At 36.4% G+C, this 17,004-nt stretch overlaps 1 protein-coding gene across 1 annotated transcript; it reads left to right on the forward strand.

Annotated features, from left to right (window-relative positions):
• The first annotated feature begins 5,729 nt into the window (after positions 1–5,729).
• Positions 5,730–15,009, forward strand: FBXO43 (F-box protein 43). The gene is given in 6 exon segments (XM_074316712.1): positions 5,730–7,183; positions 9,670–9,772; positions 12,311–12,329; positions 12,332–12,393; positions 14,302–14,505; positions 14,611–15,009. Coding segments are annotated over 6 exon segments (2,091 nt in total). The 3' UTR covers positions 14,860–15,009.
• Positions 15,010–17,004: the final 1,995 nt, after the last annotated feature.

A 17,004-nucleotide genomic window follows, 5' to 3' on the forward strand; every position in this document is an offset into this window, starting at 1 on the left:
AACTTGCTATTTTCCCCCTGAATCTCTGTTTTCCTTTTTCCTTGAATGTAATCATTTAAATTTTTCTGTGAAACTTGAATGCCATGGTGACTGAAAAAGTCTTCCATTGTGTTTTACTGGATGGTCCCCAAAAGAAACATTTGATCTTGTAGAAAACAGCTGGTTTGTAGAATTCTGAGCTCCGTAATGGGATGACAGCCAATCCAGAAAATGAAGCAAAAAGCCCAAAGACTGTAGTGAGTAAAAAACATAGCTCAGTGGCTTAAATTTGGGGTATATGAGTAAAGCCAGGATAAGCTATATGTAAGTAGGTGTCTTTTTACCCTTTTGGTGGGTTGTAAAAAAATATTATTCTTTGAATGATAGAAGGAAGTTATGATATGCTCTTTCAGTTTTCAGTTGTAATAAAATATCTAAAGAAAAATTAACCAGAGAGAGAAAAGGGAAATATTTAAATGGTTGGGGTTGCATGGATTTTATTTAACCATAGGCAAAATTCCCTGCCCTTTTTGTATGGGAGTGGGGAGCACCATTAAACAAAATAAATAATTAATACGGTATTTTAAAAGGTGATAAATTACACAGAGAAAATTCAGCAGAAAAGGGGGTTTGCAAATGCTGGGCGGGGAAAGGCATAACAACTGTGAAGAAATTTGAACAGCTAGAGAGGGCATTATTCACTCTACCTGCATGTGGTGTGGAAGGCTTCAGAGGGGTGTTATCTTGAAGAATGTGTAATTCACCAATTCTTACCTTAAGTCCTTATAGGGATCTCAACAACCTCATACTGAATTCACCTTATTTTCTCCCAAACCTATACTCTTCACTCTCTCACCTCATGTCCCATGCAGTTGATTCTGCCAATTGAATATGTCGAGTCCAAGTTTTTCTCCACCCCCACTAGCTTCCTGAGTAATGCAGTAGCTTCCTAAGAGGTCTCTTTGCAGCCACCCTCACCTCTCTTCCTTCTGTCCTCCATTCTGTCACCAAGGTGGTCTTTCTCAAATGCTCTGCATTGCCTAGAGGATAGACTTCAGACCCTTAACGTGCATCCACAACTTTCCATGACTTGGCTTCTTCCCCTTCTCAAGGATTTTCTTTGCAAGAATGGGACTGGTTCCAAGTAACAGAATCACTATGATTCTTCAGAGGGAATTTTGTTTGCCCTTTCCTCAAACAACTCTTAGTTTCCAGTTACAACAAATTATTTACAGTTTCTCTAATGTGCCTGTTTCCATTTTCCTGTTGCACTCCCCCCCCTTTCTTCCGCCCCCCCCCCCCCGCCCACTCTGGTTCAGCCGTTGTTTGTCAGTCTAGTTGTGTGGGACACAGCTCCCTGGCCCATGCTGGTATTTTGAGCCTTGTGCTCCCCCTGCCAGGTAGTCAGGCAGTCAGGCAGTCAGTCACCAGTCGTCGGCCCATGGCAGGATATGGCAGCCCACAGCAGCTCATGATGGTTGCCGGCCACTCATAGTGGCACACTGTAGCCCTTGGAACTCATGGAACTCATGGCAGCTCACAGGCAGCCCAACTCCAGAGAGAGATGTTGTTCACAATCTTAGCTGCAGAAGGTGCAGCTCACTGGACCATGTGGGAATCGAACTAGCAACCTCAGCATTAGGAGCATGGCGCTCCAACTACCTGAGCCACCGGGCAGGCCCCCTGTTGCATGTTTTGTTTTGAGTTTGGAATCACCTGTTCACTGCCTTTTAAATTACCACTTACCCTTCAAAATCTACTTCATTTCATGGTCTTTATGAAGTTAGCTCTGCTGGCTCATCCATCTTTCCTTTGTGCTACCACTGTTCCTCTGTTACTGCACTTAACACCACTGAGCCCCTTCAGTACCTAGACCAGTAGTATGCACATAGTCGGAGCTTAATACTTGTTAGTGAATTTGGTTTTATATATATGGCAATTTGGATGACTAAGGGGCAATCGGGGGAGAAATGTCCAGTCTGAGGGCAGTGGTGGTAGCAGCTGTTACTGCCTTAAAAGTAATGGCTGAGGCTTTGAAGGAGAACTATGTAAGCACAGAATGGTAAAATAAGGAAAATACTGAGGCAGGACGCCTCATTTAGGGAATAAGCAGAGGAAAAGAAGCCAGAAAAAGGAGACTAGGAAGAAGCTTGGGAATGGAGTCTGGCATATAATAATAGTGCCCAGTAAATAAAACACCCCCTTCTAGATGCCTAAAAAACAAGCATAATCCTATTTAGAAATACTGTAACTAAGTTAGTTCATATCTTTCAGACCTTATCCTGTGTATATCTGTACTTCTAACTCAAAAGGAGTCATTCGGTTTGTAACCTGCTTTTTATACTTGATTTTCTCTGGAAACGTTTTCAAGCGACTATTCCCCTATATTATTTTTAATGGCATCCAAGGTCTTTATAAAGCTCCCCAAAGTGAGAATAGGGAGAGGAAGAGCCCATCGGATTGAGAAGGCCTCGCGGTGCTACGGATGCGGGTGGAAGGGTGGGAAAGAGAGGATGTGACCCCTCCGGCGAAGGCGGAGGCCGGGATCCTGCAGGGCGCCGGGTGGCCGTAAGGGGGCGCCACGGAGCGGGAGGAAGGGGCGGTGCGGGGCGGCGCGGGGCGGGGCGGGGCGGGGCGTAGCGGTTACTCGGAGCGGGCAGTTCAAACCGAAGGAGGGAAACGCTGCGGCCCCAAGCGAAGGTGGCGTGGGGGTTGCTATAGCCCGGCCTCTCTAGGGGCGAGGCGGTGGCTCCACCCGACGCACCGGGCAGCGCTAATTCTCTCCTCTCCCGCCCGTCGGCCTCGGTGCCCCGCGCGGCCGGATCGGTGCGGCGGCCCCTCGGTCTCCAGGTGGGCAGGAGCGGGGAGCCCCAGGAGTGTGCTGGCTAGCGGCCCTCTGGGCGTCCCCTGGCCTCGCGCCCCACTTTGCTTTCCAGGTGCTGGGACTAGAGAAGCGCCCCGAAGCCGTCCACTTCACTCGCTCCGCGCCAGGTGACACGCATCCACCCTCGGCCTTTGGGGGCTTTCTGGGCCAAGGGCCCTGGCGGCCCCGTCGAGCCTCCCTCACCAGCCGGGCCTGGGGAAGGTCCGGGGAGGGACGCCCTGGTGAGACCGTAACCCACGCACCAGCGGAGAGCACCTGGGGGAGTAAATGACGGCGCCGAGGCTTACACTGCGTTTTCAGAAACCCGGATTTGGGATGTTTCCTCAGTTCTAAGATTAGCTGGAGAAAACAAGGATATTAAAATCCCCGTTATGTGGAAAGCTGAAGGAAATTCAAAATGATTTAGGCCTTTCAAAGGTTAGGTATAATCCCTGCAAAATATACTTTCGGTACCCTTCATATGTTAGCAGTCACCATTAGTTGGTTTCAATTAATTGTTCACCCTAAAGTTTTCTCTTTAAGAGGCATTTATTGGACATGAATTTTCAAGACAAACTGATTTTCGTGTTTGGAAGCCTACATAACTTTGACATCCAAGAGCTCAATATTTACTGATGGTAAGATTTTCCACTTTAACAAATGAGAGAGATTTGGTTTTCATATAGTTAAATAATAAGTATTTCATTCTCCGATTTGACAAGTGTTTTTAAATTTTAAAAAAATTTCTAAGAGCGCTGTAGAGATAAGTGTTCTCCACCCTTTATCAGGAGCTTAGTGTTAAAAACTGAATATCAAGGAGGCTTGTTTGATTCATCAGTGAACTGTTGAATCAATAAAAATTAAGTAAGCCAATGGGCATTCTGTAAATTTTGCATGAATAATTTAAAATAATAAAAAACTTAGTCTTGAAAAACCGAGTTTTATTTGAGACCGGTGTCTTGGGGTAGTAGAAATAGGAACATGATGACAGCAGAGAAGTTTGAGGCAACTTCAGATGGGTAGATGAACAGAAAAAAAAGTCAGAAGAAATTTTTTTTTGTATGTTTATAACAAGTAGCCTATGGTTTTTAGGGGGAGAGGATGATATATCTGCATCCCACTTTGTTTTCTAACAATTTGCTTGTTTCCCAAAATCTAGCTCGGTGAGGCACCTAGTGGTGAAGTGGTAGAATAGTTATATTTGTTTTAACTTTTTAAAAGGATTTCTTGACCTGATTTTACCAAATGACGTGTGAAAATTTTTACTTCATAGAATGATTCTCTGGGAGAGGGAAACATTTGTGGGTGAAGGTGAATTTGAAAACACATATCTTATTAATTTAATATTTTGGAAACAAGTGTTTTAAAATACAATACAAATTATAGAAAGCAGAGTTTGATAGTCTTGGCCTGGTAAGCATGTACAGATGATAGCAGTGATTCTCATGATCTGTGGGGCTCTAGATCAGAATAAAACATGTGTGAGATTTACCAGAAAGGAAAAGAGGTTTAAAAGGTTGAAAAACACTTTAGATACTTTGCCCAGTAATAATGATCATTATACCATAAAGAAACTATTTCATTTTGTGGTTTGAGTAGCAATTTTTTTAAGAGCTCATGCATTCACATATTTAATATAACAGGCATAAATAAATTACTTTCCCATTACAGCCAACTAAAGTTCTTTTAATAGAGAAAAATCATATATTTGGTCTGGAGGAAAATCATATATTTTGATTTTCCTCCAGAAATATATGATTTTCCTCCAGACCAAATATATGATCTTTTAATAGAGAAAAATCATGTTTGGTCTGGAGAAAACTTTGAAAGAATGGCAGTTGTCTTAGTGTCTTTGAATAATCTGGAGAAATATCAAAAACTATGATAACTTTCTTAGCTTCCTTTGAGTTAAGATGTAATTCAAGTTTCTAAAAAAAAGAGCTGTGATACTATTGAAAAAATTAAGTCTTTCCTGGTGTCATCACAAATATGATTACTGAGTCACATTTCTTCTTTAAGTAATTTACTTGAATTCTTTATTTGAAATTTCAAGAATATTATAAAGGGTGGGTTTGCCATAAATAGTTGCCTGTTGTCTGTGAATTCAAACCTGCAACTGGACCTTATGTCTCAAAATATTTAGAAGGTGAGACATGAACGAGTATAACATGCTGACTGTGAAATGGCCCTGTATCTATGGGACAGTGGGTTCGTTTTGGTTAGCTCAAGAAGATGTGTTAGTAATTTATCAATGAGCCAGAGTCTTAGCAAAGGTGTAAGTGTGGGAATCAGACCTTGTGAATGGTCACTGAATTTCTGAGACAGGCCTCTATTATAAGTATGCATAACACTATCCTGAAGTTGTTTAGCCAACTTGCAGTTAAATCTGGTGGCAGCACTCATTTGACACATTTCCTAAAGACTTGTTTAAAAATTAGCAGATAGTTCTTTTTAAGCAGCTTTAGTTACATCCCAGAACTTTGAACTCTCCAACTGACTAGATATAGGCCAGCACAAATAAGCTAGAATATTGAAACTACTATTTTGTACTTTAGTGCTGTTAAAATCTTAAGGTAATAAAATCATCTAAAAATGATGCTACCAGATTTTTTTTCTCAAGTGTATTTCAAGAAAATATTTGTGCGTGGTGCTTAGACTAGTCTGAATATATATAAACTGAAAGTTTTTGTTTTTATGATGTCAAAAAGTAGTTTTAAGTAAAATACACATGAGTATATTGTAGATTTGTTTTTTAAAGTAACTTTTTTATTGCCATAAAATTTATTATCTGTACTCATAACAATGTATTTTGGTGTAAGCTTGTGAGGCTACTCATTTCAAAGGAAGAGTAAAATTGGTTTTCACTTTGTAGAAACAGATTTTGAAGATGTCAGAAAGGCATTCAGATCATGCTCAAACTGGGGCAGGAAATGAGGTGGACTCGCCCACTGTCAATTTCAAGTACTCCAGCTTCAGAGATTTATGTTCTACATCTTCATTTCAAGATAGTGGCTACAGTGAGTTGTTAAAATCCTGCAGCTTTGATAATACAGATAAAGAATTTTTTGGAAAGGAAGAAAAAGGTCTGACATTAAACTATGAACATCCTGAAACTTCAAGTCTGGGCTTAACACATCCTTTAGAGTCCCCTACTCAAAAAAAGAGATTTGTCTTCCCTAGGAAGAAAAAGGATAAAACCCCAGAACTTTGCGAAACTCCTAAAGTTGGTGGAAAAAAATTTTTACTACGCAGAAGGCTGGACGTATCTTTTTCTCTTCTAAAGGGAGACTTTGAACCACAAAATAGTTCTCTAGAAAGTAGTGTAAGCCAAGCTCTCAACTTAGAAAAAAATATTCCAAGCAGTGCTTCAGGTTTTCCAAGGCAAAATAATTTTAGTGCTTTAGTTACTAACATTTTGACAACAGAAGAAGCAAGTTCCAGCAGTCAAAAATTGAGACTGAATTTTTCTCAACAGAAGACTTCTACAGTTGATGAGTCCAAAGATGACTGTAACCTGTTTGAAGTTGAATGTATATCTCCTATTCAGGGCAATAATTTTAAAGACTCTGTCACCCATGACTTTAGTGATAGCAGTCTATGTGTTAACGATGAGAATCCATATCCGGAACTTCTGGGCTCTCATAGTAGAACAAGGTGTGAAACAGATGAGGACATATTTGTGACCCCAATAAGTAACCTTGTAGCAAACATTAAATTTAAGGCGAGTCAAAGGCTTTCTTCTTCAACTGAAGTGAGAGGCAATATTTCAACACCCAAAGATAGTGGTTTTGACTCACTTTGCTTGGATAAATCAGAAGATTCCCTCTCTGACCAGGAGGGTTCTTTTCAAGAATTACTTCAGAGGCATAAGGGAACGCTCAAAGTGGGGTCAAAGCGTCTTGGAAGGTTGAGAAGATTGTCCACCCTTCCAGAGCAAGGCTCACAGTCTGAGACAGAAGAGGAAGAGCCGATCACCCACTCTGATTCTGAAATAACACCAGCAGCTGCTTCAGACATCTCAGAGAGTCAGCCGAGCAGTGACAGTCAGAGTGGGGATTCGATTTTGATCTTTAAGAATTTGTCAAAGACCCCAGCCTTGCAATTAGTGCATGAGCTCTTTATGAAAAGTAAAAGGAAAAGATTCCAGCAGAACAGTACACATGCATTCTTGGAAGATGAGGACAGGGGGAAAATAGCTCTGCTGCAGTATGTACTTGCAGGACTAATTGGCAAGAAAATGGGCATAGAAAAACTGGACATCTTAACAGAATTAAAATATAGAAATTTAAAGCATATTCTAGCAATGGTTTTAGATTTCTTGACTGCAGAAAGCCTATGCAGGTAAGGAATATATTCTTTTTCTGAAGTAAAAGTGCCTTTTATCACTTTTTTAAAAAAGTTGGAAAGCTTTTCCCTGAGTAGTTTTCCTGCTTTTTGTTGTTTTGTTTTATTATTTCTATCTTTGATTGTCTTACAATTTATCAAAGGTGGTTTTGTGAACTCCCTGATAGAGCTTACTGGTATAGTTCCTTCCATTTTAAAGCCTTTAGAAGCAACAATATAGTCTTCTTGATAAAGTTCGTGTCAGTCATTTGGGAAGAGAGCTCCTAAAAGTTGAACTTTAAAATTTCAATATGACAAGCTTTATTCTACAAAAGTTATTTAATGATTTATTTAATAGTTCACATCCTGTTGTCAGATTGTAAACTATTGAAGTTATGACACTTGGTCAGAAATAATGTAAAGCATTATAGTAACTAAGAAATGACAATATAGAAAGGATCTCATTTAGTTATTTAAGTTTTAGAATTGAAGAACAATGGTTAGCTTTCATTTTAGGGTTTGGTCTTTCCAGAGACCAAGGGAATATGGATTATTTCATTCTAATTGCTAACAGAGCAGTGGAAATTAATTGCATTTGAGAATTTCAAGGAATTAGAAACTGAAGAATTTATGATCACAGAGATTTCAGTATACTGAGTGCTGCTACATAATTAAAGGGAAACTAAGTCAAACAGGACTATTGGGATGGGAGGTAGTGTTACAAAGACTAAAGTGAGACTGTTTATACAGGCAATTTTGGGGAGTCGCAGGACTATCAGAAGACAAGACCCTTGGAAATGCCATGACCAGGAAGGAGGGAAGACATGTGGAACAGGATTTCTGTGAACTGATGGTTTGGGGAGGACATACAGGAGAGTTAGTGAACCTCCTTTTTGATAGGAATATGTTGAGAGTTTGATTCATTGAGTCCTTGCTGTTTTTATGGCCACTACTTCTCTTAGAGCCCTTCTTCATGTTTCTGCCATGAATTAATTGGAAGCTCTTATAGAGAATTGTAGAATTTCATAGCTAGAAGTCTGAGATATCTAGTCCAGTCATGTATTTTGCAGATGAGGAAACTGAGCTCCAGAGAAGTTAAGTGACCAGCCAGCAGTCACGCAAAGAGATGAGAATAACTCTGGATCTACAATCGAGCCCTCTGATTTCTCATCCAATGTTTTCCTACAAACTCTTAAGGTTGAAAGTGTTTCTGAAAAGATTTGATTAGGAATGTATTTGGTCTAACAAGTAGGATAATAAACATATTAGTGCACCTATATTTTGTATACCTTTTAAAAATGTTCAAATGAGATAAATTATTCATTTAAAAGATTAAGAGATGGCTGACATGTAGGAATTTTATTTTTATATGCTAGAGTATATTTGGTTACAGACCAGTTAAAATAAGACTTGGGTGATACTTTTGGGTACTCATTTGTGGGAGTAGTCGATATTGAGTCACGCTTCAATAATTACCTCTCCTGCCCAGCCCTCCAAATTTATAGTGTGTGTACTGCAGAATGCATGTATAATGTTAGCAGTGTTTATTCTTGGTAATTTAAGGTTATAGTCAGTTTTAATAGCTGTGGCAAATACCCAATTATATAGTTCATTTCTTCGCTTTTAATGGGTGCCTTTCTGCCTATTCCTCTTCATCAATCTGATATAAGGTACGTGTAGTAGTTTAGGGAGAGGCAATGGCAAATGAAGTGGCCCCGGTAGCTGGAAGAATAGTAGTGTTGACATCTCAAGTATTACTGGGGTCCTCCATAACAAGTGACTTTTTTTTTCAACTGACTGTTTGGTCTTACTCCCTTTGATTTGTTAAATTAGAGTTATGAAAAACACCACATTAATAGTTGAAGGATTATCTTTAATAATTAGTATAGTCAAAGTTATTGATATTAAATAAGCAACCACTGGACATAAATTGTTTTTTCTTTAGCTGCTTCATTCTCGTAAACTTTGGTTTATAAAATTGGAACTTTGTAGTGCTACCCATAATAATATTTATTGTTTGGTGCTTAGTACTTCCAAGGAAGGATTGATCATATGTTTATGTAGTCAAAATGATAGATTTGTTAAATACATTAATAGGAGAAATTGATAAAAGCATCTTGTGCTATAGATGACAATCATTTGCTAAAGTCATATTCCAAATTTTCAATCTTAGTGTAACATTTAAAGTTAAATGCTCTTAATCAGTCTTCCCATGGACTCATGTTGGCTTTATGTGAAACTATGTTTTTCCCTTAAGCGTTTCTAAGGTAATAATCTATCAACATAATGCTGGTATATATTTAATATTTTAATAGGGTTTCTTTCACAAGATAAAACAATATGAAACAACAATATAGATCAAGTCATATTTTTAATGTAAATTTTTAGGTTTAAATTTACTGTCCAAAATCTTTTTAAAAAAGTTTTTCTTATTAATTGCCAAGTGCAGAAAATGTTAATCTTATGGAATATATACAACATAAGGACTGATCTTTTTGTTATAGTGTTTGGAAAGTGAGCAGAAATTGGCGTGAAATTATTGTTCAAGATAAAAAAGCAAATCGAAGGAGGAAATTTTATATCACACAACTGAAAACAGATTCTGAGGTAATGTATATAATTCTTTCCTAAAATAGATCCTAAATTATAAATATCTAAGAATCCCATATTGCTGGACAACCTAATTTGGTTTTACTGCTAATTTCCAACCTTTTCCATTTAGCAAACGTTCACTTATAAACTCTTTACCTTTCCCAAACTATTTTCTTCTGGACTATCAGTGGAGTTGACTACCTAGCATCAAGAACATCTTGTTGGGTTTGTTGTTTAAGCATATGTGCTGTTAGCAGTATTTGAATAGTAGTGATAGGCTGAATCCATTCATAATTAGATATACTTATAGCATTTTCTATTCAGTCTTTTGAGTGGCTATTATGTGTCAGTTGCTTAGATTCCAATGATGAACATTTATGACATGGTCTCTGCTCTCTTGGAGCTCTTACCCTGTGGGTGATACAGGTGAACAGGTGATTACAATACAGGTGTGTTAGGGGAAGCCCAGAGTTAGTTCTACTGGAACGTTTAAAAGGAAAGTTGCAAGATCCATCTGTGTTGTCACAAATGGCAGTACTTCATCTTTTCTTATGCCCGAGTAATAGTCCATTGTATATTTGTACCACATCTTTATTCAATCATCTATTGAGGAACACTTTGGTTGTTTCCATGTCTTGGCCACTGTGAATAATGCTGCAATGAACATAGGGGTGCATAGATCTTGAGATTATCATGCTAAGTGAAATAAATCAGACAGAAAAAGTCAAGAACCATATGATTTCACTCATATATGGGATATAGAATTGAAAGCAATAGATGAACAAGACAAACAAACAAAAAATCAAACACAGACAACAGTTTAGTGGTTACTAGAGAGTAAAGGGGGAGGGAGTAGTAGAGGAGGGTAAAGGGGGGCCAAATATATGGTGATGGAAGGAGAACTGACTCTGGGTGGTGAACACACAATAAAATATATAGACGATGTATTGTAGAATTGTACACTTGAAACCTATATAATTTTATTAACCAATGTCACCCCAATAAATTTTATAAAAATTTAAAAATAAATAAATAAAGTAAAAAATAACTAAAGGGAGTTTTTGATACTTGGGAATCAAGAAGCTTCTCAGAAAAATTGCATCTCAGCTGAGGGGTGAATGATGAATTAGTAGTTAGCCAGGTGAAGAGAGGGGATAGTGTTTAGCAGAGGGAATAGCGAATATGAAGGCCTGGAGGTGTGTGAGCATGGCAGATCGGTACACGTAAAGCTTCATAAATGTGCACTCCCTTGAAGATGTGAGGTCCAGCTTTGAAGTTATAAGACAAGTCCTACAGAAGCTAATTAATTCTTCCTAGGGACGCTACTTGGTGTAATAGGCATCTGCTGACTCTGGCACCCATATTTATTGTATGTTCATCTTTTAGACCTTTCTCAGGCATAATACCAAAAGATACTCTGAGAGTTCACCCCCTTGTTCTTGTTCTAGTAAAAAGCATTTAATAACATAAGTAAATTTCTAATTTGATTAATAATTGAGATGAAGCATGGCATAAACAAATATGAACACCTAGATACAGATTGGTGGGTTTCTCATTACAGTGAAATATTAGGGCCTGCTGTTAACTAAAACTTTGACTATCTGTTTTACTTTGGGGAAAAGTTTTATCTTCTCACCTATGATTAGTTGCTTTATGACTTATTCACAGCTCCTGGCTACTTATGGCTACAGCTGCTGCCTCTGGGAGCTAAAAATGATGAAGATATTAATTGCCTTTCTAACATCTTTCTTAAGTGCTGCTCTACATGCTAAGGACAGACTTAAAAAACAATTTTTAAGCCATAACCTATTAATATTAAACTTTTAGCTCCGTGTACTCCTTATATCTTATAAGGAAGAAACCTGTTGTGTTTGGCAACCCTTCAGGTAATTCTATATAAAATATTTAATCTTCATAGCTTACCCACTACTTATTTTTTTATCTTGGTTTCTTAAAGGACTGTACTTTTTGTTTTCTTGTTTTGGTTTTCTTTTCAAATATTTTTCAAAGTAAAACATACATGGTTAAAATAATCAAATTGGACAATGAGGCTTATAACAAAACACCTTCTCCTGCCCTCTCCCTTCCTACTCTTGCTTCCTGTCCTATCAGGGCAATCACTTTAAAGTCTTTAGTTATAATAGTGAAGATATTAATTGCCTTCCTAACATATCTTTTTAGATATGGTCCTTCTGGTATTTATGTCCACATTTCTAAATAACATGGCTTTATTGCTATTTCTTGGCATTTTTCTGTGAAGAGATTGTTCTCTAACCTCTCACCATTACTACCACTCCCTAGCTACCCACCTCTCTGAATGCCTTTCTCCCTTTGTCCTATCTTGACTACACCATCATTTGGGAGCAAATATAACTACACCAACCACACTAATATAACTACACCATCATTTGGGAGTGAATCAGAATTAGATGCTGACTGTTGAGATTATTATGATTTTTTGACAGCTGTAATATGTAGTGCATATGATTATACCTTTTTTCTTATATAACTTCCAGAATTAATAATTGCCCAGTTTCTTTCTTTTTTGCTTAGTGTTTCTCTATACAGAGCCCTGATTCATCTCCTCTTATCCACCAGAACTGGAAATCTCCTCTGTGTAAGTCCAAACAAATCATGTATTCTATCTGTTCCTTCTTTTCCTCAGAGACATCCTGCTGGTGCCCTTTGTTTGCCCTGTCATTCTAACATGGACTGGTTGCTTTCTACCTGAATTATCCTAATGTGTCATGAACCAAAACAAAGTTGTTAAATGGTTTTCCTCACAGTTGTATCACTGAAAACTCCTTAGTGTGAAAATTAGAATGCACAGACAGACCAGCTATGTTTAATAGGATTTCAATTTTATGTTTGCTTTGCAGCAGTGAGAATGAGCATTAAAATTGGAATACTGCACCTTTTCCATTGAATTTCTAAATTTACTGTATTCTTCACTGTTTTCTTATAATTATGGAAATGAACAATCATAAGGTGACTCCACTCTCACTTTTAAATGTTTTCTGGTAACATGTTGATGACTGTTTAAAAAATTTTGTGTGTTGACGAACATGTGCCTTAGTTAACTGCTTTGCCTTGTGTCATTCAGAGATAGTAGCACACACTTCAAGCTCCAGGAGAACAGGGGTTAGACTGTTTTATTCACTTGGCACCGTTAGGTGTTCTATAAATATTTCTTAAATGAATGAATGCTTCTTCTGTGGCTGAAATTTGCTTCAACTACATATCTCTATTTATTTTTTGGTACATGCACAATCACTGTGTTTACAACTGCATCAAAATCCATTGAAATTTTGTCTTCTGTGCTCTTGTGTGATGTGCTCGTGGCCTACGCTGCAAATCATTTATACAAATATAATATAAAGAGTACTGAGTCCTTGAAAATGTAATATAAATGTACTGAGTCCTTGAAAATTTTCAACTACTTATTCTAATTTCTGAAAACCAATATTCATCCATTACACTTATTCATGTTGTTAAACTGTTAATCATGTAATTTTTCATGACCAGCTAACCTCATTTCCTATATTTATCCTACTATAATTTCTCATGTTTTAGGTCTCCCCATTGTTAGAAGCCAATTGTGGCTATGGTGGACTATCAAGGGAGAGGAAACACAATTATACTTGGACAAATGAGGAAACTCACCCGCAACACATTTAATTTTGATAATTGGTTAAGAATGCCAATTAAAAAAAAAACCACAACAACAAAAAACCCTTACTTTTGTTTTCACTACCAACTTTAACAAAGTAGAAGGCTGTAAGGATTACTCATTGAAAATATTTCTTGGCTGAACATTTGAGTGATGTGGAAATCCAGTTCAGATAAAAGTGATTTCCTTTTCTCCTTTTAAAATATCAAAGCTGTTAAAGCTTAAGGGTAAAAAATGAATTAAGTATTTGCAAGTATTGCAAAAACCAGCCAAACAAATTGGGTGTCATGGTCTAACCAGGCTCATTACTCTTTTGACATATGGCTAAGGTAAGAAACCTTTAAAGAATTCCATGGTATCCCATAGCAAACTTTAAAAAGGACTCACCTCTTCGTAGACCTTGGCTTAAAACGGGTTGGCAAACTCTGGTCTGAGGGACAAATCTTGTCTGTCACCTGTGTTTTTAAATTAAGTTTTATTGGAACTCAGCCCTCCCTGCTCTTTCATTTTCGTGTCTCTACAGCTGCTTTTGCTAAAATGGCAGTTGAGTAGCTGCAGCTATCTGGCTTGAGAAGTGTAAATGTGTACTATCTGGCTCTTTTCAGAAAAAGTCTGTCAACCCATGCCTTAAACAGAAAAATAACCAATCATGCAAACTTAAAGCTAACATTTGTTGTTTCAATTTTTAATATACGTATATTCCTTCGACTTTTAAATGTTAGATGAAAGAAAAAATTTTTCTAGAAAGAAATGGCTTAGGGAGAAAATTCTAGTGGTGTGAAACCAGTTCCAAATATTTAAATACATGTGCATCAGAAAGCTGTCCTGGAACTTTTGATATTACAGTACTGACCCCTCTTGTCTTTTACCACAGGGGGCTATTTTAAATGTTCAGGATGCTGCCACTCGGCTCCATGTTTTAAATCGATCAGCTTTAAGATCTGTACAAGCTCAGGCTAGGATACCAGGTTCTCAGAAAGAACAAGTTTCAACATTTTCTCCTTGGGGAGAAGTTTTGACACCTATAGCAAGCTCTTCAGTTACTCACTTACATAGTAAACAGGAAGAATATGTTAAGGTGAGTATTTATCGTAAGTTATTAGAAAGAAATATTTACAGAGTTTGAAATAAAGCGATTCTCGATATGAAACTGGAAGATTTAGTGTATATGCTTTTACTGCAGGTTGCCAAAACACTTTTTATTGATGAAGCATTAAAACCTTGCCCAAGGTGCCAATCCCCTGCTAAGTACCAGCCATATAAGAAAAGGGGACTGTGTAGCCGCAGAGCCTGTGGTTTTGACTTTTGTGTGTTATGTTTGTGTGCTTATCATGGGTCTGAAGAATGTAGTAGAGGAACAGCAAATCCAAGAAATAGAAAAGATGTTCTTCCAGGAAGTGCCCAGAGTAAGCGGAATTTAAAACGCCTCTAAAGAGACTTTAAATATAAAAGAAGCATTTCCCCACGCAACGTTTGGTCTGACTTAAAATTATGAATATTTTGAAAGCATGCAAATTTTCCCATTAATGACAGATGATGATTTATTTCCTATTTTGTATACATTATAATCTATGTCATTGTATGTTTTCTTTAAAGTGGTGAGTATTGAAAAACTTTTATTTTACTATGTCACTTTTATCCATTTTAATAATTTAGAGTTTTAAATAAAGAATTTTCAATGTTATCATATATATGTATTTAACTGTTTCATGTAAAATTTAAAAATTGTGCATTTCATCACTATGTGATGAAATGTACTTCAATCACTTTTAAAAAATAGTTTTCCAAATAATATTAAATTTTGAACTTGAGATTGATGGCCTTAATAGATTTGGAAAATGAGTATTTGAAATGAAATATAAATAAAATGTTTTTAGAAGTTCTACTGAATTTATAATCTTTCTCTTAATTTGGTGAGAGTCATATTTGGGAGACTTCTGGTTAAATAAAATTTACTTAATATTGATAAATAAGAAGACATAAAAAGTAAATTATTAGACGTATGTGGTTATTCACAATGGGAATCTTAGTCAATAAACTATATAAGTCATACAGTTCATGTAAGTACTTTTTAAAATTCCAGAAATATAGTCACTGATTTTTCATTTGTTTGTTCTAGCCTGGGTATCAATAGTCTGACCAATTTGGGCTGCTTGGAAAAGATAAGGATTTTTAAAATAAAATTTATTAAATTGTTTATAATGTACCTCTTTCCAAAAATGATTTGAAGTTGTGTGGTTCATTTATAGAAGAGCAGCAAGAAGGGTAAGTTCTGTTGAACAAATTACAAAACCCAGAGGAAAATTTGAAGATAGTTTCATAAATTCTTTGTGTCTGGGTAACTGATGTGTGTATATGTCTGTGTCCACACTATATACACAGATTTACAATGTAGCTTTTCTTATACATTTTTTTAATAAGACAGTTTTAAAGTGTGCATTAGATATGGATATATTTGGGAAAATCTGCCCTAATTTTTAATTTTGTAGTTTAACTCCCTAATTTTTTTTTATTAACTGCTGAATATTAAATTTTATCATGTCCTTTCTAATTCACAAAGAATTTTTGGAGGTTAAATATAAATATTATGAATAAATTGTTAGTTATATTTAATATGTTATGTAGTCCATAAATTTTACATCACATTTTCTGATTTATTTGATTCTAACCAAGTTTAGTTCCCAATATCTATTTAATTTCCTGAGATATTTTCCACATCAGGATCAATATTAGGAACAACTAATGTTATTTAATTAAGACTGCACTTTTTTCCTCCATCAGAGACGTTTCTTTGTTTTTAGGAATTATTCCCAGTCTTGATTCTCTTAATTTATGAAATCAACTCTTTGATTTAATCCAAACTAGGTACTTATCTTTGACTTTTTTCCTCTGGCTCAGATCAAATCATATCTTCTTCTGTCATATGTATATTTTTGCTATTTTATGGTCTTGATTTCTACCTGGACTAAATGCCATTCCAGAAGTGACTTGTTATGTTTTAAAAGTCACAGATCCATGATATGTTTTTGAAAAATGAAATGCAAGATTGCTTATATGATTTTAAGTGTTTACATTTCTCAATATCTTATGAGTTTTTGTATTTTATTGCAGAATAATGGAAAAGGAAAAACAAGTGTTACTTTTACATCTTTACACGTGAAATTGTTAGTAGTGCAATGGAGGAATCTGGAGTCCTATTTCTAGTCCATTATGAGGCACTTTGTTATTGTCTTGTGTTTTGTAGTCACACTGCCCTCTCAATGTGATCACATTCATCGTCTTGTGGTTACCCAGTCTACTAAAATGTAATATTTCACATGGTGGTGATTCAGTAGATTTTTACAACATTTAGCTTTAGAAATCAATACTTTCCATGTGTTCCTTTTCACTTGTAGGTACTGTTAACAATGGAAGTTCAAATTTTTTGTATTTCTGATTTTAATTTAAATTTTAGTTTTATGATCAAGTAGTTATGAGTGAAATAGTATAAGGACTGAATGCCACATATTTTAATGATTTTATAATAAAACTTTGTGAGGAAAAAAATTAAAGTAAGAATTCAAAAAATAGGTTTTAC

This window comes from Rhinolophus sinicus, linkage group LG12 (genome assembly GCF_036562045.2).
Source record: "Rhinolophus sinicus isolate RSC01 linkage group LG12, ASM3656204v1, whole genome shotgun sequence".
Classification (NCBI taxonomy): Eukaryota; Metazoa; Chordata; class Mammalia; order Chiroptera; family Rhinolophidae; genus Rhinolophus; species Rhinolophus sinicus.